Source organism: Balaenoptera ricei, chromosome 2 (genome assembly GCF_028023285.1).
Source record: "Balaenoptera ricei isolate mBalRic1 chromosome 2, mBalRic1.hap2, whole genome shotgun sequence".
Lineage (NCBI taxonomy): Eukaryota > Metazoa > Chordata > Mammalia > Artiodactyla > Balaenopteridae > Balaenoptera > Balaenoptera ricei.
The window spans coordinates 157,759,308-157,785,023 of NC_082640.1; the positions used below are offsets into that span (position 1 = coordinate 157,759,308).

A 25,716-nucleotide genomic window follows, 5' to 3' on the forward strand; every position below is an offset into this window, starting at 1 on the left:
TAGGGAGATTTTTTTTTTTTTTTTTCCTAAGTGAAACTTGTCTTAAATTGTTTCTCTGCCACATTCCTTAAATAAGATAGATTGCAAAACATTCAGATTTGAGAATCTTAAGTCTCCTAGAAAAGAGTATGTCTGAAGAACAAACTTCAGAATAATCGCCCCTCTGGTGCTAAGACCACACTTGTCCCGTTGATGCTATTAATCACAGCCTTCCCGTGTAATTCCTAAATGGTCCAGGAGGCACCAGAGGGACTCTTAGAAAGTAAGTGACCACCTCTGAACATAAAGAACTTTTTGACAAAGTAGTACAGCAAAAAATAAATGATTCAGTCAATGACTTTGTTTTTGTTTGTACAAAGATGGCATTTGGGATTCATACCCTGTGGGCTTTAATTAATAAATCTGTTGCTAATTTTGGCTTAGTGGAGTTAATAGTTTCCTGTGAAAGAGTGATTTGTTCTTCAGGCTTTTTATTTTGTATTTCAAATTGGTCTTGTTTCTCTAACAAGCATTTATCTGAGTAGATTCTAATGTAATTGAACAGAAGTGATTCTCCTTTTCTCTCCTTTAATAGCTCTCCATTGACTTACCTCTTTCAGAGCCCATCGTACCCTTGAGTCAACCTTGTCGACTTAATTTCAACCCTCTCTTCCCCTTCTTTCAAGGCGTCATCAGAGTGATGGCAATGAAATAGCCCACACCAGGCTGCGTGCCTCAACCAGGGACCTCCGGACATCCCCAAAGCCAACCTCCAAGTCCACCATTGAGGAGGATCTCAAGAAACTCATCAATCTGGAAAGCCCAACTCCTGAATCCCAGAAGAACTTTAAGGTACAGGGTAGAACTTGGGGTAAATAGCAGTTAGAGAGAGACCGAATAGGGCAGTTGCACCCTCCAGGAAGTGGTGGTTCCTGGCTCCTCTTCATCAGACCCCACTTCCCGCCATCACCTAACTGTCCCAGTAATTGGTTCACATGTTTTCCAAATGCTCTGTCCCTGCAGCCACATCTCATGAGTCGGGTTTATATTAACCTGTCCCTACCCCCATGGTATGTTTTCTTCCAGTGTATTCTACGTACAGTGCACAAGCTACGCTTTCTTGACATTATTACTCAGATGACATTGCTTCTGAGAACTCTGCAGAGACACCCATGGCTCCCTTGTCAGGCAGAAAGTTTTCTGAAAGGGCTTTAGTGCCTTCTGTCCGAAGGGTCCCCGTCCTCCTTCCACAGTAGCCCCCAGTGTGTTTCCTGCCCTGTGTGTGTCCACAGCACCCTACACTCCGGCCTTGCCTCTGCCCCCTGCCCCTGGCCAGGCAGACCTACCAGCCATATACTGCATGCTGTTTAGTCCAGCAAACTAAGTCTGCACGTTTACCTTCAGAACTTTCCAGATTCTCTTCACTTCGTAAAACCTTCTCTCCACTCTCAGAATTCCAGACTAGAAATGCCTTCTCTGGAACCCAGCCACCCTCCCATCAAGTTCCGAGAACTTGCTCAGAGTCGGTGGGTATGTTGGTGGCCAGACTTTTGCATGAACACGAGGAAGGGTTTGTTCTGCTCACCTCAGCTTGGAGGACCCTTGAAGCACACCTAAGGCTCTCTACTTTCTTGTCCTCTGAAGTGTGCAGTCTCACGCTCCCAGGCTCAGAGCTAGTGTTGGCTTAGCTGGGCCCAAAGGTATTTCACTCCAAGCGTTAGGTATTCCTGTCTGCAGTGTACCGGGTGGCCCCAAGAGAAGGGAGTCCACCCCCCAGAAGGTCATGGCTACAAACTTTAATGTTTTCTGTTCTCTGTGTTCTTAGTTAAATGATTTGTAGTCTCTTTGAAGTGACTAGAAAGCTTAATTTAAGAAGACCTTTGAGAACTGATTGAAAATGGAAGCTGACATATTTCCTTAACCACTCACCATCCTCAAACTGTGATCAGAGGGTGAGAGACATGCCCAGCTGGATGAGCTGTGTGGTCTTGTCTCATCCAGGCTTTCTCGTCACCATTCTAGTGTATGTGCACACGTACATGCCTCTGCGTATGCGTGTGTCACACGTGTGTGTGCGTCTTCCTTCAGACAGGTCAGATATACCTCCTAAACTTACAAATCAACATTTACAGAGATGAAATGTGCTCCAAAGACCATTCTGGAGTTTTGCTGAGAAATCAGTGAGTTATTAACATAAACATTAACATCATAAATCATTTTAAAGACTTGCCATTCTGGATTTCTGTAATTTCTAGTTTATAAGCCAGCACTTAACAGTTCTGACTCATCACCCAGGACACAAATGGTTTCCTTAGCAACCTTGCAAAAGATAGTACTTGAAACTTCTTTCTTTATCCATCAAAAACCAAAGAGGTATATTAAAATTTTTAACTACCAGTTTCAAAATAAAAATTATTTCAGATTTTTCCTTTGAGGTTAGAGGAAAATAAAACCTGCCCTGAAAGGAATCTTTCCACCAATTCTTAGTTTAACATTTTTGGAAAGGAGCAAGCTCAGAGCTTTCATCCTTTTGATTTACTCATGCAGTGGAAATAATTGAAAGCAAATGTCTGTCTTGCCCTTATTCAGGCCTTGGCTTTTATTTCCAAAGTGAATTACTTTAACATTCCTATTTGAAATAGGAATGCACATTCTTTATGTTGTGACTATATTACCGTGAGACCCTCTGCAAAGAAAATGCTTCTGCTGGCTAAACTATTATGGTGAAAAGGCTGGAAGCAGGAGCTGGAAATATGCTCTGTTTTCTCTCTCGTTTCATCCTTTTTGGTTTGGTTTCAGATGAGTTCAGCTAAGTAGCTCTGCGTGTCTTGTGAGACTCATCATCTGAATGGCCGTGCCTCTGCTGTGTCAGTAAGGCTGACATGCCCTTGAGAGGTCTTCCAGGCCATGCCTGGCTCAAGGCTCCGAGCCACTACATCAGGCTTCAGGGTACAAGGAGTAGCCTGTTTTGGGCTGTGATACTTGGAACCCACTCACGCCACATTGGCTTTCTCAGATAGCAAGTGCTACCAGTGAGCCATCATGAATATCAAATGACGGGGTTATTCCCCGGCTCGTTTGCCAGCAGAGTGAGATATGTGCTGCAGGACGTGGCAGGGCTCTGCTGGCCAGGCTGGAGCTGAGAGGTGGGTGGCTGCAGGGCCCCGAGCAGCTGCTGTGGAACTCGTATCTCAAGGAAAAGGGCAGAGCTGTTAACATTCTAAGAAACCTCATTGGCAGGCAGAGCTGGGATCACTGTATTCTCCCCTAGGGCTGCATGCGTCTGGCAAGTGAACAGACAGTAAGTAGTGCAAACTGAGAGCCTTGCTCTCCAGCCAGTACTCTCAGATACAGACCAAAGGAAGAGGCTTCATGCAGCTCTAGTGTTTAGGAAGAGCCAATACTTGCTTATTGCAAGTGCGGGTAACCCGTTCCACTGAGAGCCGGGAGGGGTGAAAAGAGTGAGGAGGGGAAGGAGACGGACCTGAAGCAAGATGCCACCTCTCTAGGCCTTGCTTCTCAGCCTTGAAACAAAAGACCAGACTAGATCAATGGTGCCCAAATGATTTTAAAGTTCAGGAACCCTTTTTTTTCCTAATACAGTTACACATGGCAGCCCAATATGTAGAACTAAGAAAGCAGAACTTCTCCGATGGGAGGGGTGGGGTGCCTTGGGCTCTTGGGTCCCACCTGAACATCTCCTCTCCGCAGGCAGTGATGCTGGGAGGAACCCTTAGGGCTCCTTGGAACACAGTTGAAATCCCCCTTCCTGATGCTCTCTAAAATCCCTTCCAAGTCTACCACCCACTGTATTGTGGTTCTTTCCCAGGGTCTGGCAGCACAGGGCAGCGCCACTCAGCAATCTCAGGTATGACCTACAGGGAAGACAGAGGGTGCCCTAGGGGACTGGATAGGTGCACATACCTTTAAGACTGGAGTTGAAGAGGGCTGGGGTCAGGAGCTATCCCAACGTGCTTGGCCCAGGCTAGGTCCTGCTCTTTTTTAACGGGTAGAAAGCATCTAGGCAGATTGCTTCCTTCCATCTCCTCCCCTGCCTCCCTTTAGCGCAGGATGTTATAACTTTGAATAAATCTCACTGCTCAAAGGATCTCTTCAAGGTAGCTGTTTACTACCTTGAAGTATGTTAACATTTCCCAAAGAGGCTGAAACTAGAACGGGTGGAAAATCTCTCTCCTGCAAAACCATCAGGCTGGGGATATTCACTGGAAAAGGAAATCCCTTTGCCAAACCCAGATGTGTTAAAAATGATTGAGAGCAGTTTTTGAATAGAGAGATCTGAAATCTGGTCTAGTAGGCAGGAGCCTTATGTGACAGTTCTAGAACCTTGCAGGTGGAGGGAGATGATCTGCTTTTTTTTTTTTTTTTTTTTTTTTTTTTTACAATTAGCAAGCCATTTAACCTCTCTAATGCCCATTCTTCTGTGTGAAGTGAGAAGGGAAATCATTTCCATACCAAGTCCCCTCCCACTTAAAGACTCACAAAGCATTTATCACAGCAGCTTAGTTTTCAAGGTAAGCACATAGGTACTCTGGGCTTAACTCATTGTGAATTTTTAAAAGTGAACACAGTTGGCTACACCTGGGGCTCATTTACAATGCATTTGATTAATAATTTTTTCATATTTACGCTGCAACTGTGCATACCACACTGTGGGTAGCTTTGACTTGATTAACCCTTGGCTTGTTGGACTGGAAGCGTGTTAGACCTGAGAACCCATGAATGAGTCTGAGCATCAGCTCTGTTCTCAGCCTCCTAGATGGAGGCATTGCCATATCATTATCTCTCTGTCCCTTCAAAGTGTCATGGAAAGTTTCACAGTGGCTTCCTGCCAGCAGTAACTCAGCCCTCCTACTCACATCCTCACCTGTTCTCCACATTGTTCTCCCTGCCAATGTGAACCATTAACTAAGAGGAACTGAATAAGGATAACTCTGTTAATGGACCACATACTCTGTTGGCTTGCAGGATGCTGGATATTTCAATATTGTTAACGTGTCTGTTTTTTCTCCATGAATGGAATTCTCAGAAGCTTGCTATTTGTAGGAAGATCTCAAATAAGAATCAAATCTGGTCACAAAGGCAAAAGACATTAACAAGAGATACAGCTATCTGGAGCTTTTGTCATTTATACATAACTGTATAAATACTTGTCACTTATAAAGATGACTTCCCTATTTTTATTTCACGAATAGAAATCCATCTAAAAAAATAAATTCTCTCCCAAGCTCATTAAATATAATATTAGTAGTTAATGCTTTCAAAAGCCACCTGTTATTTGAGTGAATATATTGTGATGATCAGAGGCTCTTGTTGCCTGGCAAACATGCATTCGCTTGACAGGCTTCTGAGGATACCTTCCTGGCATCATGGCTGTTTCGCTGGAGACCATGACATTATTTCGTAATACCACTGATAACATACTGTTGTGCTCATTCCAGTGTTTCATGGAATCCTCATAATAATCCTGAGAGGTGGCCCCATTTCATAGACGAGGAATTGGGCTCAGAGCAATAACATGATTTGGTCAAAGACACGGGATTCAAATAAAACCCATATTTGTCTGATCCTAAAGTCTTGTTGTTAACCATGACACGATAGTGATGAATCCGCTTAATCCCACATCTGAACTTTGTACTGAGCACTGATCGGCTGCAGCCAGCCTGCTGGGCTGTGAGGATGCGGTGCCCGGAACTCCTATTTTAGCCCTTAAGGACGTAGACAGTGATGGTGGACCTTGAGGCTTCCTTGTTGGGCTCCAGGATTTGAAGGGTCGTGTCTACCAGAGTGATTTTGTTAACCCACCCATCCTCCGCCCCCGGTCTTGGGTATGTGACCCAGAAGATTGACTTTCTGTTGTCTTGACGCTATTTTTCAGTTCCATGCGCTCTCCTCTCCTCAGTCTCCCTTTCCCACCACTCCCACCTCAAGGCGGGCCTTGCACAGAACGCTGTCCGATGAGAGTATTTACAGCGGCCAGAGGGAGCACTTTTTCACCTCAAGGGCTTCGCTTCTGGACCAAGCCCTGCCCAACGATGTCCTCTTCAGTAGCACGTACCCTTCTCTCCCCAAGTCTCTTCCATTGCGGAGGCCTTCTTACACCTTGGGAATGAAGTCGTTGCACGGTAAGTGTGTCTTCAGCTGCAGCTGAACAGCCCTGCTTATGATGGCCAGTGTCCCCAGACACATGCCACTCAGTTTGCTCAAGAATGAGAATTAGAGGAAGTCCTGCTTGCTTGCTCTGATTATCTGGGCTCATCACCCCTCCCTCATTCAGCCTCTCACCTAGAGTCCCAGACCACAGGGATTGAGCCTCACCAGACCGCGAGAGTCATCTAGGATGCTTGGTTTATTTTTTTTCAGTTGAGGTGTAATTGATATATAACATTATATTAGTTTCAGATGTGTAACATAATGTTTTGATATTTGTATATATTGCAGAACGATCACAACGAGTCTAGTTAACATCCGTCTCCATACATAAAGTTTTTTTTTTTTCCTTCTGATGAGAACTTTTAAGATATACTTTTGTAGCAGCTTTCAGATATGCAGTACAGTATTAACAATAGTCACCATGCTGTATATCCCCATGACTCATTTATTTTATAACTGGAAATTTGTACTTTTGACTCCCTCCAGCATCTTTCACTACCCCCACCCTACTTCTGGCAACCACCAGTCTGTTCTCTGTATCTATGAGCTCAACATTTTTTTTTTTTAGATTTCACATATAAGTGAGTTAGATCGTACAGTATTTGTCTTTCTCTGACATTTTTCAATTAGCACAGTGCCCTCAAGGTCCAGCCGTGTTGTTGCAAATGGCAACGTTTCATTCTTTTCTTTAATTAATTTGTATTGGAGCATAGTTGATTTACAATGTTGGGTTAGTTTCTGCTGTACAGCAAAGTGAATCAGTTCTACATATACATATATCCACTCTTTTTTAGATTATTTTCCCATATAGGTCATTACAGAGTATTGGATAGAGTTCCCCGTGCTATTCAGTAGATTCTTAGTAGTTATCTATTTTATATATAGTAGTATGTATATGTCAATCCCAATCTCCCAATTTACCCCTCCTCCTCTTTTCCCCCCTGGTAATCATAAGTTTGTTTTCTACATCTATGACTCTAAATTTTCATTCTTTTTTTATGGCAGAATAATATTCCATTGTGTGTGTGTCCACATTTTTTTTATCCATTCATCCATCAGTGGACACTAAGGTGGCTTCCATGTCTTGGCTATTGTAAATATGCTGCAGTGAACATGGGGGTGCACATATCTTTTTGAGTTAGTGTTTTCTATTTCCTTGGTTAAATACCCAGAAGTAGAATTGGTGGATCATATGGTAATTCTATTTTTAATTTTTTGAGGACCCTCCATACTGTTTTCCATAGTGGTTGCACCAATTTACATTCCCATGAACAGTGCACAAGGGCTCCCTTTTCTCTACATTCTCACCAACAATTGTTATTTGTTGTCTTTTTGATAATAGCCATTCAACAGTTATGAGATGACATCTCAATAGGTTTCGATTTGCATTTCCTGGATGATGAGTGATGTTGACCATCTTTTCATATACCTGTTGGCCATCTGTATGTCTTCTTTGGGAACACGTCTATTCAAATCTTCTACCCATTTTTTTACTTGGATTGTTTGCTTTTTTGCTATTGAGTTGTATGAGTTCCTTACATATTTTGGATATTAACCCCTTATCAGATATGTGATTTGCAAATATCTTCTCCCATTCGGTAGGTAGCCTTTTCATTTTTTTGATGGTTTCCCTTGCTGCACAGAAGCTTTCTAGTTTGATGTAGTACCACTTGTTTATTTTTCCTTTTGTTGCTTTTGATGTCAGAACCAAAAAATCATCACCGAGACTGATGTCAAGGAGCTTACCATGTATGTTTTCTTCTAGGATTTTTATGGTTTCAGGTCTTACGTTCAAGTCTTTAATCCATTATGAGTTAACTTTTGCATATGGTGTAAAATAGTGGTCCACATTCATTCTTTTGCATGTAGCTGTCCAGTTTTCCCAACACCGTTTATTAAAAAGATTGTCCTTTCCCCATTGTATATTCTTGCCTCCTTTGTCATAAATTTATTGATCATATATGTGTGGGTTTATTTCTGGGGTCTCTATTCTGTTCCATTGATCTATGTGTCTATTTTTATGCCAATACCATACTGTTTTATTGTACCGCTGTAATAAAATTTGAAATCAGGAGCATGATGCCTCCAGTTTTTTGGTTCTTCTCAACACTGATTTGGCTATTCAGGGTCTCTTGTGGTTCCATACAAATTTTAGGATTGTTTATTCTATTTCTGTAAAATATGCCATGGGAATTTTGATAGGGATTGCTTTGAATATGTTGATTGCTTCGGTGGTATGGACATTTTAACAGTATTCTTCTAATCCGTGAGCACTGAATGTCTTTTCATTTATTTGTGTCTTCGTCAGTTTTTTCATTAATGTCTTGTATTTTTCAGTGTACAGGTCTTTTACCTCCCTGGTTAAATTTATTCCTAGGTGTTTTATTCTTTTTTGTATATGGGATTTTCTTAATATATCCTTTTGATAGCTTGTTGTTAGTAAATAGAAACAACAGGTTTTTTTGTTTTGATTGTGTGTATTACAACGTTCCTGAATTCTTTGATTAGTTCTAATAATTTTTTGGTGGAGTCTTTAAGGTTTTCTACATATGACATGTTATCTGCAAATAGTGACAGTTTTACTCCCTTTCTGATTTGGATGCCTTTTATTTATTTTTCTTGCCTAACTGCTCTGGGTAGGACTTCCAATACTATGTTGAATAAAAGTGGTGAGAGTGGGCATCCTGTCTGGTTTCTGACCTTAGAGCTTTCAGCTTTTCAAAGTTGAGTATGGCATCAGCTGTAGGCTTGTGATATATGGTTTTTATTATGATGAGGTATGTTCCCTCTATACCCACTTTGTTCAGAGTTTTTATCATAAATGGATGTTGAAAATGTAAAATGCTTTTTCTGCATCTATTGAGATGATCATATGATTTTTATATTTCATTTTGTTAATGTGGTTTATCACATTGATGAACCATCCTTATCACATCCCTGGAATAAAACCCACTTGAACATGGTATATGATCCTCTTAACATATTGTTGAATTAGGTTTGCTAATATTTTGTTGAGGAGTTTTGCATCCATGTTTTTAGGGATATTGGCCTATAATTTTCTTTTCTTGTGGCATCCTTGTCTGGTTTCCACATCAGGGTAATGCTGGCCTCGTAAAATGTGTTTGGAAGTGTTCCCTCCTCTTCTATTTTTTTGGAAGAGTTTAAGAAGGAATGGTATTAAATCTCCTTTGAATGTTTGGTAGAATTCATCAGTAAAGCTGTCTGAGTTCTGACTTTCGTTGTTGGGAGATTTATGATTACTGATTCCATCTCCTTACTAGTAATTTGTCTGTTCAGATCTTCTATTTCTTCATGATTCAGTCTTGGTAGGTTGTGTGTTCCATTTCTTTGAAGTTGTCCAGTTTGTTGGCATATGACTGTTTATAGTAGTATCTTACAATCCCTTGTATTTCTGTGGTATCAGATGTAACATCTCTTTGATTTCTGATTTTGAGTCCTCTCTTTTTTTCCTGAGTGTAGCTAAAGGTTTATCAATTTCGTTTATTTTTTTTCAAAGAACCAGCTCTTAGTTTCATTGATCTTTTCTGTTCTCTTCTTAGTCTTTCATTTATTTTGCTCTGATCTTTGTTATTTCCTTCCTTCTACTAACTGTGGGCTTCAATTCTTCTTCTTTTCCTAGTTTCTTGAGAGGTAAAATTTGGTTTTTTGAGATCGTTCTCATTTCTTGATGTAGGCATTTATTGTTATGAACTTCCCTCTTAGAATTGCTTTTGCTGCATCCCATAATTTGGTATGTTGTATTTCCATTTTCAGTTGTCTCAAAGTATTTTTTAAGTTTCTCTTGCTTTCTTCTTAGATCCATCGGTTGTTCAGTAGCATGTTGTTTGTTTAATCTCTACCTATTTGTGAATTTTCCAGTTTTCTCCTGTAATCAATTTCTGGTACATACCACTGTGGTCAGAAGAGATGTTTGATATGGTTTTATTCTTTTTAAATTTAGTAAGACTTGCTGTGGCCTAACATATGGTCCATCCTGGAGAATATTCCATATGCACCTGAGAAGAATGTGCATTCTGTTGCTTTTGAATGGAATGTTCTGTATTTCCGTTAAGACCATCAGTCTAACATGTCATTTAAGGCCAATGTTTCTTTATTGTTTTTTTGTCTGGGTGATCTATCATTTGTTGAAAGTGGTGTATTAAAGTCCCCTATTGTTGTTGTATTCCTGTCTCTTCTCCCTTGAGGTCTATTAATATTTGCTTTATATAATTAGGTGCTCCTAGGTTATGTGCACAAATATTTACAAATGTTATATTCTGTTGTTGAATGACTGCTTTAGGATTATGTCATGATCTTTGTCTCTTACTACAGTCTTTGTCTTAAAGTCTATTTCATCTGATGTAAGTATAGCTACCCCAGCTTTCTTCTGGTTTCCTTTTGCGTGGAATATCTTTTTCCATCCCTTTGTGTGTGTCCCTACATGTGAAGTGAATCTCTTGAAGCAGCAATTAGATATATATATTTTATCCAATCACTCTATGTCTTTTAAGTGAAGAATTTAGTTCGTTTACATTTAAAGTAATTATCAATAACTATGTACTTTTACCATTTTTGTTGTTTTCTGGCTGCCTGTACTTCCTCTGATCCTTTCTTCTTCTTTACTGTCTTCCCTTGTGGTTTGATGACTTTCTTTAGTGGCACGCTTTGGTTTCTTTCTCTTTCTCTTTTGTGTATATACTATAGAGTTTTGCTTTGTGGTTACCATGAGGCTTACTTAAAACAACTTATAACAGTCTGTTTTAAGTTGAGAACAACTTAAATTTGAACACATTCTAAAGCTCTAACTTTTACTCCCCACCCCATTTCATGTTTTTATGTAAAATTTACATCTTTTTATCTTGCGTATCCCTTAACTTATTATAGTTATAGTTATTTTTACTACTTTTGTCTTTTAACCTTCATACTAGCTTTACAAATGGTCAGTTCACCCCTTTACTATATATTTACCTTTTCCAGTGAGATACATACTTTAATATGTTTTCTTATTACTAATTAGCACTCTTTCTCTCTGCTTAAAGAAGTCCCTTTAACAATTCTTGTAAGACCAGTGTAGTAATGAACTTCCTTGCTTTTGCTTATCTGAAAAACTCTTATTTCTCCTTCAATTCTGAATTGACAGCTTTGCCAGGTAGAGTATTCTTTGTTGGCAGTTTTTTCCTTTCAGCACTTTGAATATATCATGCCGCTCCCCTCTGGCTTGCAAAGTTCCTCCTAAAAAATGTGCTGATAGTCTAACGGGGTGTTCCCTTCTATGTAACAAGTTGTTCTTTTCTTCCTGCTTTTAAGATTCTCTCCTTCTCTCTTCTTTTTTTTTTAAATTAATTTATTTATTTTTGGTTAGGTTGGGTTTTTGTTGCTGCGCGGGCTTTCTCTAGTTGCAGTGCACGGGCTTCTCATTGCGGTGGCTTCTCTTGCTGCAGAGCACGGCTTCTAGGCGCACGGGCTTCAGTGGTTGTGGCTCACGGGCTCAGTAGTTGTGGCTTGCAGGCTCTAGAGCACAGGCTCAGTAGCTGTGGTGCACGGGCTTAGTTGCTCCGCGGCATGTGGGATCTTCCCAGACCAGGGCTCGAACCCGTGTCCCCTGCATTGGCAGGCGGATTCTTAACCACTGCACCACCAGGGAAGTCCCTCTCCTTCTCTTTAACTGTTGACATTTGAATTATGTGTTTGAATTATGTGTTTTGGTGTGGTTTTCTTCAGGTTCATCTTTTTTGGAACTCTCTGGACTTCATGGATCTAGATGTCTGTTTCCTTCCCCAGGTTAGGGAAGTTTTCAGCCACTATTTCTCCTGGGGCCCCTATAATGTGAATGTTGGTCCGCTTGATGTTGCCCCATGTGTCCCTTAAGCTCTCATCACTGTTTTTCATTCTTTTTTCTTTTTGCCTCTCTGATTGACTGAATTCCTCTACCCTATGTTAGACTTCACCGATCCTTTCTTCTGCTTCATCTAGTCTGTTGTTGAGCCCCTCTAGTGTATTTTTCAGTTCAGTTACTGTATTCTTCAGCTCTGTGACTTCTGTTTGGTACTCTCTTTTACGTTCTGTGTCTTTGTTGAAGTTCTCACTGTGTTCATCCTTTCTTCTCTCAAGCTTCGTGAACATCTTGGCCATCATTTTTAACTCTTTACCTGGTAAGTTACTTATCTTCATTTCATTGAGACTTTTTGCTGAGATTTTTCTTGTGTTTTTCATTTGGAACATTTTCCTTTGTTTCTTCATCTTCCTTGACGCTATGTTTGTTTCTACGTATTAGGTAAAACAGCCACCTCTCCCAGCTCTGATGGAGTGGTCTCATGTAGAAGGTGAACCATATCTTCCTACCCTGCCCTAGCTCTTGGTTGTCTCTCAAACTTTTGTCATTGTCCAAGCAGCCTAGTTTATTTTTAAGAGCCTCCAGGAGCTGAGGGTGTGACAAGACCTGTCAGTGTCTCCAAGGGATGGATCTCAGTCATCACTTAGATTCAGTCATCACTTAGATCTCAGTCATCACTTAGATTGGAAACCGGAATCTCAGGCAGCAGCTTTTAAAGTATGCATGTATGTACAGTCCTATGGGACCACAAGTATACGCACCACCCCACCACCACCACCACCACCACCAGTGACCTGGAGGTGTCTGCCGGGTGGCAGTCTTAAGTACTGGGGCACCAGATGTATGTATAAGCGCCTTTCTGGAGATGCCTATGAGCTGGAGTGAGGCAGATGGAGAGCACAAAGATTGTGTCCACTGGCCTCTGTTCCCTGAGAGCACCTTGTAGGCCTCTAAATGTGCCAAAACAGAAGGCTATGCCTGTGGCCAAAGCTCCAGGACAAGCAAATAGGACTCTTTCACAGAAAGACTGGGGGTGTGTTTCAGTCTGCTGCCTGGCAGTGCCCTGGGGGGGTGGTAGCCTGCCAAGAACTGCCTCTTCAGGTGTTAGAGTCCCATGGGACCCAGAAACATGAGCTCCTCTTGGGCTCCAGAGCCAGACGATCAAGGGGCAGACACTGTGCAGCAGCCACAGAACTGGGGCACCTGATGTGGTAAAAAGCTCTCCTTTGAGATGCTTGTTAAAAATAGAGATTTCCAGACCTCACCCATGACCTGCTGAATTTGAATACAAAAGTATGGTTTGTATTGTATTTTTACCAAACATCCCAGCTGCTGTTAGGATTGGGCAAATTTGGCTAACACCAGATTAGTTATTTCTTAGAGAATTTTATCCACTGGCTTCCCTGAGCCACACCATTGTTCTGTCTTTCCCAGCTGTGAGAATGTTAGCTGTGGTGTCGGCCACTCACTTGTTGACTCATTCATTCATTGAGTGAGTGAGTATTATTTAGGAAAAGGCTTATTGATGACAGGCACCTCCGTATTCTTCCCTTTGATTCATAAATGCCTTGTTCCTCCATCACCTTACTTGATCCCAGTTTTATTAAGGGCCATATTCGGGGACCAAAAAAAATTGCTCTTTTTCTTTCTCCTGTGTCCAACTCCATTCCAGGGTTCTGCACCTACCCTCCCACTATTGCCCAGCACAGCAGATACCTATTATGGAACCTGTGTGCCTGCTTATTATACATATGGCTGTAACCCCACCTCCCTTCTGCCCTTTTTCCTTCAGGGAGTTCTGCAGCTTTATCTCTCTCTATGTCCATTTATACCCAATTTCTTTTCCTTCTGCTTCTTTGAAGCAGTGTTTTCTTTCAATCTCCTGCCTTCCTAGTTTTCTTTCTCCCTGCATCTTTTCTGAGCTTTCAACCCACTCCCATGACTGTTCCTCCATCATCTCCATCCTGCTTCCCACACAGTTCCCTTCTCCCCTTCTCCCCTGTGGCAGACATCACTCAAGAATCACATCAGCTTCCCCCTCCTCCCTCTTTATAAGAGGTCCAACTATGGCTTGAACCTGATTTCTCTTTGCTCTGAAAGGTCACCGTCTATGAACCAAAGTTGACACATGAAATGACCACTTCTTACCATCTGGACACTAGAAACCACCTCCTAGTTGTGCCCTAAAGAGTAGCCTTCTTTTCTCCCCTTCTCTCCCTGCATTGGGACCACCCTCCCTGCCCTCCATTCCTCTTACAACTTCCTGCCTACCTTGAATGTTTCTTTCACTTCCCCATTTTTTTTAACCTTTATAGGGATAAAAATAAACCCTCTGTGAAAGCCTGTGTGCATGTGTCATGTCACAGTAGGCCCTGCCTTCTAGAAGCTCACATACTAAGAGAACAGCCTGGAAATCTGCTCCCCTCACACCTTCCCTGTGAAGCCTGGGGCTGAAGGCCTGGCACGGAGGAAGGGAAGGAGCGGGCCACCCTCTCCCAGCCCCTTCCCATCACCTCTTCTTGCTTTCCTAAAAGTCAGGCAGCAGCCACAGTGATCCCACGCCCTAAACTGAGCAGTCCTTGGTGGGCTGATCCCTACGCCTTGGCCTCGGTGGTGTGACCACCACTGAGATACTGAGAAGTGTTTGGGGAATGGGCGACTTCTTTTTTTTCCAAGTGGAAATTTGGGCCCCAGAGATAAAAGGGCAGAAGGGTTGTGTGTGACACACAAAACTGTCTGTTCCAAAGAATCTGAAAAAGAAAAAAAAAAAAAAAAAAAATATATATATATATATGTACTGAATCACTTTGCTGTACATCAGAAACTAACACAACATTGTAAATCATTCCAACTACTTACCCTTGGTGGGAGCAAGTTTAAATACAACTGAGCCTTTAATATCAGGCAACATTTGTTGATTTCCATTTACTCATAACTTTGCTAATGTTAAGCACATTAATAACTAGTAGCTGCACTTCAGACCAGTTCTTTATGTAATTTGAAAGGGAAAGCAAGCGCTAAATATACTCTGGTTTATAGGCCATCATAATTGACAAAACTTTTTAACTCATTGTACACAGTTATTTCCAGAGTCGCTTAGAGATTTTAACTGAGAAGTTCACTTTCAGCTTTGTGTTTGCGTGAGTTTTAGTGTTACAGTCACATTGTGCGGGTGACCCTTCTCACGGAGGCACGTGCTCTGCTCTCGTTGCTGCCCCAGCTGCTGCCCCATTGAGAGCATCTTCGTTTCCTGAGCTACGTTTCCCTCGCTTCTCCACCTATACGAACCTGAGCAGTAGCAGCACACCCTCCAGTGCACAGAGGGGCTCATTTCACCCACTCCTCCCGTCCCCAGGATAAGCAGAGATTAGCTGTTACTGTAGTTTAATATTTGTATTTTTAAAAATTGTCACCTTAGAAGGGGCTTGGGATGTTGGGTTGCTGTAAATAGAAAATTGTACAGGTTTCTGGTAACTGACTATACTGCTGAACTGAATGAATAAGCATTTTCAGAACTCTAATGGAAAACTGATGAATTCATAAAAGTGCTAAGAAAAGATTAAGATGAAAAAAAAAATTAATTACATGGGACTGAGTGAACTGATGAGGATGATTATTTTTGTGACTTTATGTTTGAATTAAAAAAAAAAAACCAGGGCTTCCCTGGTGGCGCAGTGGTTGAGAGTCTGCCTGCCGGTGCAGGGGACACGGGTTCAAGCCCTGGTCTGGGAAGATCCCACATGCCGCGGAGCAAGTAGGCCCGTGAGCCACAACTACTGAGCCTGTGCGTCTGGAGCCTGTGCTCCGCAACAAGAGAGGCCGCGATAGTGAGAGGCCCACGCACCGCAATGAAGAGTGGCCCCCGCTTGCCGCAACTGGAGAAAGCCCTCGCGCAGAAACGAAGACCCAGTACAGCCAAAAATAAATAAATAAATAAATAAATAAAAAAGAAGGCCAGTTTTAAAAAAAAAAAAAACCAAAATGATCTTCCCAATGAACAAAGTTTATTACATCACTTCCCAGCTGAGTCTCTCTCAATGTCTTTTTGTCCCCATTGGAAGTATGATTCTTGTTGTGCTGGTAAACGTTTAACAATCAGCTCCTGGAAGGAGGCAAAGGCCCTGACTTGCAGCACTTGCCGGTTATTGTGGTGTAGATATACTCCTACTACGGCTGATTTCAGGCTACCAAAGTGATGTCACTGAAAGCAAACTGGGAAGAGATGTCCATATAGATACCACCATATATCCACCATATAGATACCTCCACGACATAGAAAATAGCAAAAAAAAGTAATCAACCAGTGATGAGTCTTGAGTACCATCTTTTTTTTGTTTTTTTAAAGGGAATAGTTTTTATTTATTTATTTTTTTAAATTTTTTTATTTTTGGTTGTGTTGCGTCTTCGTTTCTGTGCAAGGGCTTTCTCTAGCTGTGGCGAGCAGGGGCCACTCTTCATCGCAGTGTGCGGGCCTCTCACTATCGCGGCCTCTCTTGTTGCGGAGCACAGGCTCCAGACACGCAGGCTCAGTAATTGTGGCTCACAGGCCTAGTTGCTCCACGGCATGTGGGATCTTCCCAGACCAGGGCTCGAACCCGTGTCCCCTGCATTGGCAGGCAGATTCCCAACCACTGTGCCACCAGGGAAGCCCGAGTACCATCTTTTAAAAATATGATTTATTTAGTCATAAGTTTACATAATTGATTTTTTTTTAAGTTTTTTTGATGTGGACCATTTTTTTTTTTGTCTTTCTACATTTTTACTGTCTTAAGATTATAACCCTGTAAACTCATTTATCAACTATCTTCCTTTTCTATATCATTCTTGGCACTCAACTAAGACTGCTGAAGTCTATCGTACCTTGTATTTTTACATTCGCAAATAAGAACTTAAGATTATAAAATGTGCATAAAAAAAAAAAAGAAAACTGATGCCAAGAGTTGCTTAGCGTGTCCTTGGGAAGGAGAAGGATGCCAACACCAGTTAACCTATGTTAACTCTGCTGGGTGACCCAGCACTCACTCTCACGTGCTCTGATTTGGTTCTCACACCACCCTGGATACATCCAACTGCAGAAACCAGTGGGCCGCTCCTGGGATACAGGACAGACGTGGGCCAGGGATGTCCGTCACCAGTCCCAGGGATGCAGGGAGTCCACATGGAGGGCAGTCAGATCCCAGGTTCTAGTGAAGATAAGAATAAGCTTTCCTATCCCCTCACACAAGCATCACCAAGCCTCCCTGGCCTGGCTGCAAAACCCACCTCTCTTGAAGTAGGTCCCTTCACCCCAGCCTGAATCTCTCAACTCTGCGAGGAAACATGAGGAGCTGCTCTGGGTCCCACTGTAGACAAGCAGCTCCTGCCAAAGCAGACACATTGCCTCGGTGCAGGACTGACTTTTCCAAGACTCACCCCACTAGAAATGGGACAGTGGGAGGTTATACAAAAGTGAATTAAGGTTGGAGGAAGTCAATTCCTAGTTCCACTCAGCTTTAGAATGACCACTAATGTCCTGTTAGACTAGAAACTGATTCCAGGTAACAAATGACTTACCAATATATTGTAACAAAATGGGTAAAACTTTGAGGGGTTCTCCTGTGGGCATGAGAAGCATCTTATCCCTTGTCCCTTCCTGCAGGAGAGTTCTCGGCCTCGGACAGCTCCCTCAATGACATCCAGGACACCCAAAGGCCGCCCATGCCCGACCCCGGCCTGATGCCCCTGCCCGACGCCGCTGCGGATTTGGATTGGTCCAACCTGGTGGACGCTGCCAAGGCGTATGAGGGTGAGTCTGCTGATGATCGAGGCTGGGCCACACTGAGGCCGTGGGCAGCGTGAGAGCTCTGGACACACTGACAACACACACATTTTACCAGCGCAGCCGGAAACCAGTTGAGCTAACAGTTCTTGAGCACTTGGTAGGGCCCCCCACTGTCAGATTTAATCAGGTGGAACCCAGTGTTTCCTCTACACAGGAATTCGTCACACGGATGCCTCGCCTCCCTGTATCTGAGAAGGGCAGAGTGCAGGGGAATCCCAGCTGTCACTTGACTGAAAACAGCACGTGTCCGGGAGAGTTTTTTTATCACGTCGTAAAGACGTCATTGCTCAACGCGCGGTTGGATCTGTTAGGATGCTCGTCCTGCTTGGCCCGGCCCCAGGCTCCTCCCTCTGCTCTTCTCACTCATCTCTCGGGTGTGTGGTAGCAGGTGTGCTTTCTGCCTGCTTCGTTCCTACGTCAACCCACTGGCTGTGTGCTTGCGTTAAGCCAGTGGTCCTTAAATGCAGGCCCTTAGACTAGTGCTGACCTGCTCTGCTGAAATAGAAAAAAACTAAAAGTATTGCTGTGTGTGTTGACATGAGGCTGTCATAGGTCTTTTTTTGATAGACTGACTCTAAGGTTGCCCTTCCAGATTTTTTGATGCTAAAATGGTCTTTGTAAAATGATGGTGCTAGCAGGTGATTGATTGGTTTTGAGTTTTTGTTTTATTGCCCTTACTTGGAAGGATTCAAAGTTGCTCTTCAGTCAGGCTCCAGTATGGGGGAGCCAATTGCCTAGGCCATGGAATTCAGAAGTCAGACAACCACAGAGCAGTGAACAGTGAATCCCCATTTTAGCTGATGGCAATTCCCCAGGACTGACTTGATTGTAAATTTCAATGTGTTGGTCACTCTCCTTCATATAAAATCACAGTTTTGTTTTTTGTTTTAATTTTTATTGGAGTATAGTTGATTTACAATGTTGTGTTAGTTTCAGGTGTACAGCAAAATGAATCAGTTCTACATGTACATATACCCATTCTTTTTTTGACTCTTTTCCCATATAGGCCATTACAGAGTGTTGAGTTCCCTGTGCTATATAGTAGGTCCTTATTAGTTATCTGTTTTATGTATAGTAGTGTGTACATGTCAATCCCAATCTCCCAATTTATCCCTCCCCCCCTTACCCCCTGGTAACCATAAGTTTGTTTTCTACATCTGTAACTCTACTTCTGGTTTGTAGATAAGTTTATTAGTACCCTTTTTTTAGATTCCACATATAAGTGATATCACATGATATTTGTCTTTCTCTGACTGACTTCACTCAGTATGACAATCTCTAGGTCCATCCATGTTGCTGCAAAGAAGTTTTGGTTTTTCAGTGGGAGGATTTTTTTTTTTTTAATTTGATTTTGTTTCTTGGCTCAAGCCTGAAGTTTGTGTATTTTCAAACAGAGGTGGTGCGTGCCTAGGCTAAAGCCCACCAAGGTGGCCAGGAGTCTTAGGGAAAGCATACTTCAGGAAGCCTCAAGAAGCTTAGTACTAGCTCTTTAATGCGTTTCATGTTGTCACTGAGTGGAAAGCATCGGTCTGGAAATTTGGCACGAGGCCTGTTTCCGGGGAAACAATAGACTGGTACTTTTATGAGCAAGAAGGGAAAAGCTGGAATAGAAGTTGAGTCACAACAGCTGTTTTTAAAAGAGAAATTACAATGTTACTATCCTCTTCCAGCTAAAACAGTAAAAAATTTTTCCTACAAGGGTTGGGAGATAAGGTTTCCGATGCATTCCTGCCCCTTGATTAGATCTGACTGTGCGTGTAGGCCATTTCTTTTAGAAATGGAGGGCCCCCATAGAGAGGGCCCAGGATCCAGTTCCAAAATACTGAATGGTTTCTCCTCTCCGTTTCAGTCCAGAGAGCCTCGTTCTTTGCTGCTAGTGATGAAAACCATCGCCCCCTGAGTGCTGCATCCAACAATGACCAGCTTGAAGACCAGGCTCTGGCCCAGATGAAGTCTTACAGCAGGTTAGTCATCCAGTGGCGAGGGTACCACTCCACACCACACATCACCTCCGCTAGTGACAGACAGCAGGTGTGGGGAAGAGGCGATGGAGGCCACGTGGATCAGCTGAATGAAGCTCATCACTGCGGCGCCAGACGCTTCACTTCTTGTTCGAATGCTTTGTAACCAAATACTCTAAACACCATGAAACTGTTCTTGATGGCTTAAAAGTCATCATTATGAATATTCATTATTATTTAATGCCGTAGTACATTTGTGTCCTCAGGGTTTATTAGGTAAGGTAAGAGAAATCATTTGCGCTGAATATCCTCGGACTCCTATGCGTTTAGTCCTTGAGTCTGGTTTTTGAGTCTGTCAGTTTTGAAGCTGTCAGTTGGTCATGCTTGTAAATGTGCCTGCATCTTAGCAGCTCCCAACGTTCTGCTTCAGACCTACATTAGAACTGGGTCACCAGGATAGGTAAGAAAGATTTATGTAAAATAAGAAGTTAAAAAAAAAAGCAGTAGCTGAGTTAAGGGTATGGACTCGCTGACTTTTCCATTTCCCCCTCAGTTTCAAATGGTGAGGTTGTTGGATAAGTGTGTGATGTTCCTATGTATTAAAGCATCCCAACGGTCAGCCGTGGACACATAGTAAGCCCTCCTTAACGGAGAATAATTTCATCAATTTGAAATCTCTTAAAACCTTTTGATGATGGATAAGCATCCAGGTATCTAGAAAACTTGGTCAGAAACAGCCAGTAACGGGAAGAGTGAGGTTGGCATAGGTTTGCAGAGACATACCGGTGACTTGTGCTTGAAGACTTCTGAAGCAAGTCTGTAAGGAAACCCTCTTCAAGAGGAAGTATAAGAGCAATGGCTCGTTCGTTGTGAGTGTAACAGACGCTGCATTTATCCTATTGTTGGGACAGTTGGGGAAGGAAAGAGGCAGTTAGTTTGGCTGTTGAGCACTTTTTTAAAAATTGCAGAGCCGAGGGGAGAGCCCCAAATGTCCCTTCTTAGGATGAAGAGAAGTCTGAGTGAGCAAAGACTGTTCTCCTGAGAAGGGATTATTAAGCGGTTCCTAAATCTTTGTAGAACCTGTAGAAGCTTAAGATGAGGAGGATGATTGGGGCTTTGTTCGGTGTGGATGAGCAAATGCAAATGGAGTTAAATATGTTCTTAAAGACTATCACAGTCACAGAATTCATTTTGCAGACCTTCAGAAATCAAGATACGCCACTGAGAGTTACTGACAGCCTGCAGTGGCTGCGTCAGCCCTGCCAGGAGCGGGGAGTGTGGACTCGACGGCTTGTGAAGGACAGCCCTGCCCCCATCCCCAGCCTCAGTGTTTCCCATCCAACACCCCTCTTATTCTGTCACATCTTTGGCCTTCAACCCATGCAAACCTGACCCGCTTGTGAGGTGCTGTGGATTGCAGCTGACCGCTTCCCTTTTAAAATCCATTCACTGTCAGCGTTTAACGGGTCGTCCTGTCTTGCTTAGAAGGGAGGAGGTCATGATCATGCCATTTTATTTACAGCCTTGTGACACTCCACGCCACTGTGGGCTTGCGGTAGACCTAGAATTAGCAGAAGACGTTGACAGACACAGCTTATTGTAGGTCAGGAATTCCAACTTGAACTTCGATTTTTACAGTAAAGAAAGAATACCTTTTATTTCATGATGCCAAGAGTTCAGAGTCGCCACCTCTTCCCCTTGACCTCTGGAAACAGGTAGCTGCCAGTTGGCTCCGTGGAAGCCTTCAGATTCTTGGTTGTGTGAGGCTGAGGTTGTGCTTCTGGCTAGAACTCGCCTGGAAACTTTTTGGAGCTTGAATTCAAGTAGAGGAGAGTCGGGGAAGGAGAGTTGACAGGTCTTCAGCCCCTGCCGAGCTGTGTCATCTGTCCAGCTGGTTACACGGCCTTCTCGTCCTCTAACTCCCCCTCCTTTTGGTGCTCCACTGGCATGGCATTTTTAGCACTTAAATGAAATGGGAGAAAATAAGAAAACTGTGGGCCTTAGAGTTTGCTGATCATAATAGCGAAGAGCTTAAGACATTAAGGTTGGACTGACAAGCTTCTGAAAGATGGAGCCTTATTTTTTTAATATTTGAAGATATTTAAACTAGTGTAAGTTAAGACGTGGGCCCGATGACTCAGTCGCCACTGGGTGAGTGGGTTGCCCCAAGGTAGAGCCTGCCCCAGCCCCCTCCCCCACCCCAGCCAACATGCACACAGAGAGGAGTAACTCTCCTCTTCTTAAAGCCTCTGAAGAGATACTCATTTCACTGTTTGACAGTCGTGTCTGCCAGAAGGTTCTTGTGCTGCCAAAGAGGCCATTTTCACTTACTGTCCTATGTTCTTTTGTCACAAAGATGCAGCATCTTTAACAAAGGAAGCCATTGATTGGCTGTAGTTCACACTTGTATTACCTTTTGTTAAGACTGCCATTTTCTTTTTTAAAATGAAAATGCACGGTTGTGTCACCATACTGAGTAATTTGACATTGAAAACCACTTTGAAAATTCAGGCGCCTCTTTAAAAAAAAAAAAAAAAAAAAAAATTGCCAAACAAACAAAGCCAGCCATGGAGGCTCCTGCCAGCAAGGTCTTTTGTTTCTTGTTCCCAGCAGTAAAAATTCCTCTCCCACTCTGGCTTCTAAAGTGGACCAGCTGGAAGGTATGCTGAAGGTGCTTCGAGAAGATCTGAAGAAGGTAAAGCATATTCTCGAAGCAGGTTACCCCGTCCACGCAAGCTGCCCTTGAACTGTGAGAGCCCTTCGTCAGCAGTGTTTGTTTGTTAGTGGAATAAGATGTGGGCGTTTTCCCTACTTTCTCCGAACACATGTTTAGGGAGCTGCTTAGAGCTTGGTTCCCACTGACACACATCGTGCAAGAAAGCTTTCATTGTCACACGCACAGAAAAAGCGTTCCCTTTTTTGTGAACGCCTTTAGACCTCAGCCAGCCCTCTCCCGGCCTCCCCACTCCTGGTCCATAGCCCAGACCCACGTGTCCTCATTGCTATTCGGGCTCTTGCACCAAAAGAATTAGATGCTGTTTGTTTGTTTCTTGAGTGCCTTTATATTAAGACAGGAGCCCCCAGAGCAATCGTCTAAAATGTAAGACAGCCCTTATTCCTTACAACTTAACAAAGACATTAAACTATGCAGTCACGTATTTACATTCCAAAATCAACCTGTAGCGGATGCCTCTGGAAGTCCCGTTCCCTGGGTGAGAGCATCTTAAGGCCCAGCACCAGGCCACATAGACAGCTGTTCAGTGGAATGAAGGAGGGAAGCGGGTGAAGGGCGCACACAGATCCACAGCCACTCCTAGCGGCTGGGCAGGGTGGGGCCACCCTCTTAGTTCTTGCCTGCCCTGCTCGCCCTCCCAGGAAAAAGAAGACAAAGCTCACCTTCAGGCGGAGGTTCAGCACTTGCGAGAGGACAACCTGAGGCTGCAGGAGGAGTCCCAGAATGCGTCCGACAAGCTGAAGAAGTTCACGGAGTGGGTCTTCAACACCATCGACATGAGCTAGGCCGGGAGAGGGGGCCGCGGGAGCGCGCGCCCCTTGGTGCCGCCGGTGAAGGCATCCTCCGAGCTCCCGCCCCAGCTCCCAACTCTGCCCCCTTGAGGGGAGTGCACAACAACACAACAATTGCAGATCAACAATCATTATCTGCCTTTTGTAGAAAAGAAAAAGAAAAAGGTAAATAAAAATTTTAAAAAGTAAAATAAAAGTTTAACTGCTAAAATGTGAATGTCTTTATTTTTTTGCACAATATCTTTATCTGTTGTTATGTATTTAAAAAGAAACTGGGCCTAGGACCAGGGTTCCCCCCACTGGCCCATCTGCCTCTATTTCCATCAGCTCTTTCTTATCTATTTCAGGTAACCCAAGCTTTCCCTCAGTATCCTGACAAATGTCATTATTCCTAGGAAGACAATAAAGTTTTTAAAAACTGTTTATTTGGGGAGGGGGAATTTCCTTACCTTCGTTCCTGAAATGCCTGGGGAGGGAGGTGCTTTGAGAAAACGCCTGCCTCCCTCGAATGGCTTGTGCATGAGCTAGTGGTGTCTGTCCCTATCTTCCAGAGCTCAGCAGGATCGGGGTTACTTGACAATAACAAATCAGTGAACCAGAGAGAGGCAGAGACGGAGGCTGTGGGCCACACCCCTTTTCCAGCCTGCATTATGCCATCACTACTTCCTCCTTCCTTTCCCTGGGAAAATGGTCCCAGGTGCTGTGTGCTCCTCCGAGCTGGAGCCCTTTTTGTTTGGCTTAAGTCAGTCAGTCCCTCTAAAGTGGGATCAGCCTTTCTATAGCCTCCTGGCTCCAAACAGTAATTGGTTTCAGAATTCCTCCAAACTAAAAATCATATGATTTGTATGCATTTTGGTCAAAAGTGGAGTTTTTGTTTGAGATTTTTAAAGATTACAATGTGGCAAAATTGTATTTTTAGCTTGCTCAAAATGAACTTATTAATAAATTAGTAAATCCTTCTCTCCAAAGCAAGACTTCACCAGTATTTGTAACTAGGAAAAGTGAATGTTAAATTGTGAACTTTAATACTTACTTGTTAGGAGCAATGACTGTGATAATGGAATGGCCTTTTGAGACCTGCATGTCCCAGTGTACAATTTCAGCCCAGCCCAGCATTTTCTGCATCCTCGTGTGGCCTTCCAAAGGATTCTGCTGCACAAATGATTGATGTGCTATTTTTCCTGTCTAGTGATGCAGCTGCTTTGGGCCCCTGGCCGTTGTTCCAAGGCTCTCAGTCCTGCACAGAACAGAGAAACTGGGTCACTAGTGTTGAGAGGCCCCAGGGGAGCTCCTGGTGGCCTTGTTTCTTGCCTTCACAATTGTCACTAAATTGCCACCTGTGCCCCTTCAGTGGTAACTCTGGTCTAAGGGAACGTTCAGCTATCCAGTGGCACCTGCTTGGAAGTTCCCTGCCCCAAGTAATCTCAGCCCATTCCTCTCTCCATCCCTGAAAGAAACGGGATGGATTTTCCTCTCTTCTCCCCCGCACCCCCATCACTAGACTTTTATGCTACAGTTTCGTTCACGATTGTGATTTCTCCATGGGATTTTTTTTTTTTTCTGGTGACATTTCTGTCATGGAAATAGGAAGATTTCGGAGTGCTCTGTAAAGATCTCAATTGTCTGTCTCTTTCTCTCTTTGACTTGTATGAAGGAGATTGTACATTGCCTGATATCTCTTTGTAAATGAGAAATACTGCTAACATCCAAGCATTCTGAAGTCTTGCTTAGCCTTCTGAGTTTAGTTTTTATTTTGTTTTACATTTTGTCTGGGGACTTGGGGCAAGCTATTTATTAGAGTTTTGCAACAGAGTTCTTGTTTGAAGCCTTTAAAGACTACTTGTAAAATTCAAATAATAAAATTCATTTTAAACACTCTTTTAAAACACTTTGGTATTATTGCTTGAGGTTTTCTTATTTATTTATTTATTTATTTTTCTTTTCTTTTCTTTTCTTTTCTTTTCTTAACATCTTTACTGGAGCACAGCCGGTCCACAATGGTCTGTTAGCCTCCACTACACAACAAAGCGAATCAGCTATACACACACATACACCCCCATATCTCCTCCCTCCCGTGCCCCGCGCCCCCCACCCTTCCCATCCCACCCCTCCAGGTGGTCACAAAGCACTGAGCTGATCTCCCTGTGCTATGCAGCTGCTTCCCACTAGCTGTCTATTTTACATTTGGTAGTGTATCTATGTCCATGCCACTCTCTCACTTCAACCCAGTTTACCCTTCCCCCTCCCCGTGTCCTCAAGTCCATTCTCTTTCTTTGAAAGACCACCCAGCAACTCATTGACCCTCCTTGTATCCTTATTTTTCCATCAGACTCCATTAACACCCAAGATGATCCTTGAAACTTTGTCCCTTTTAGAATTTTAATAAGCTTTTATACTGTCCACATGTCCATAGAGAATTCCTAATT

General features: G+C 43.0%; 1 protein-coding gene across 14 annotated transcripts in view; it reads left to right on the forward strand.

Annotated features, from left to right (window-relative positions):
* Window positions 1–25,165, forward strand: part of SIPA1L1 (signal induced proliferation associated 1 like 1) — a 376,514-nt gene extending 351,349 nt beyond the window's left edge. For 11 of the 14 annotated variants that reach the window (XM_059914542.1, XM_059914553.1, XM_059914540.1 and 8 more), the window contains 6 exons: window positions 666–831; window positions 5,876–6,122; window positions 17,622–17,768; window positions 19,654–19,768; window positions 22,376–22,460; window positions 23,141–25,165. In XM_059914542.1, coding sequence (XP_059770525.1) covers window positions 666–831; window positions 5,876–6,122; window positions 17,622–17,768; window positions 19,654–19,768; window positions 22,376–22,460; window positions 23,141–23,284 — 904 coding nt within the window. In that variant the 3' untranslated portion in view covers window positions 23,285–25,165. Of the gene's footprint in view, window positions 1–665; window positions 832–5,875; window positions 6,123–17,621; window positions 17,769–19,653; window positions 19,769–20,962; window positions 22,164–22,375; window positions 22,461–23,140 lie in introns of those variants that run through there. The other 3 variants (XM_059914549.1, XM_059914551.1, XM_059914554.1) reach the window with 2 other exon arrangements.
* Window positions 25,166–25,716: the final 551 nt, after the last annotated feature.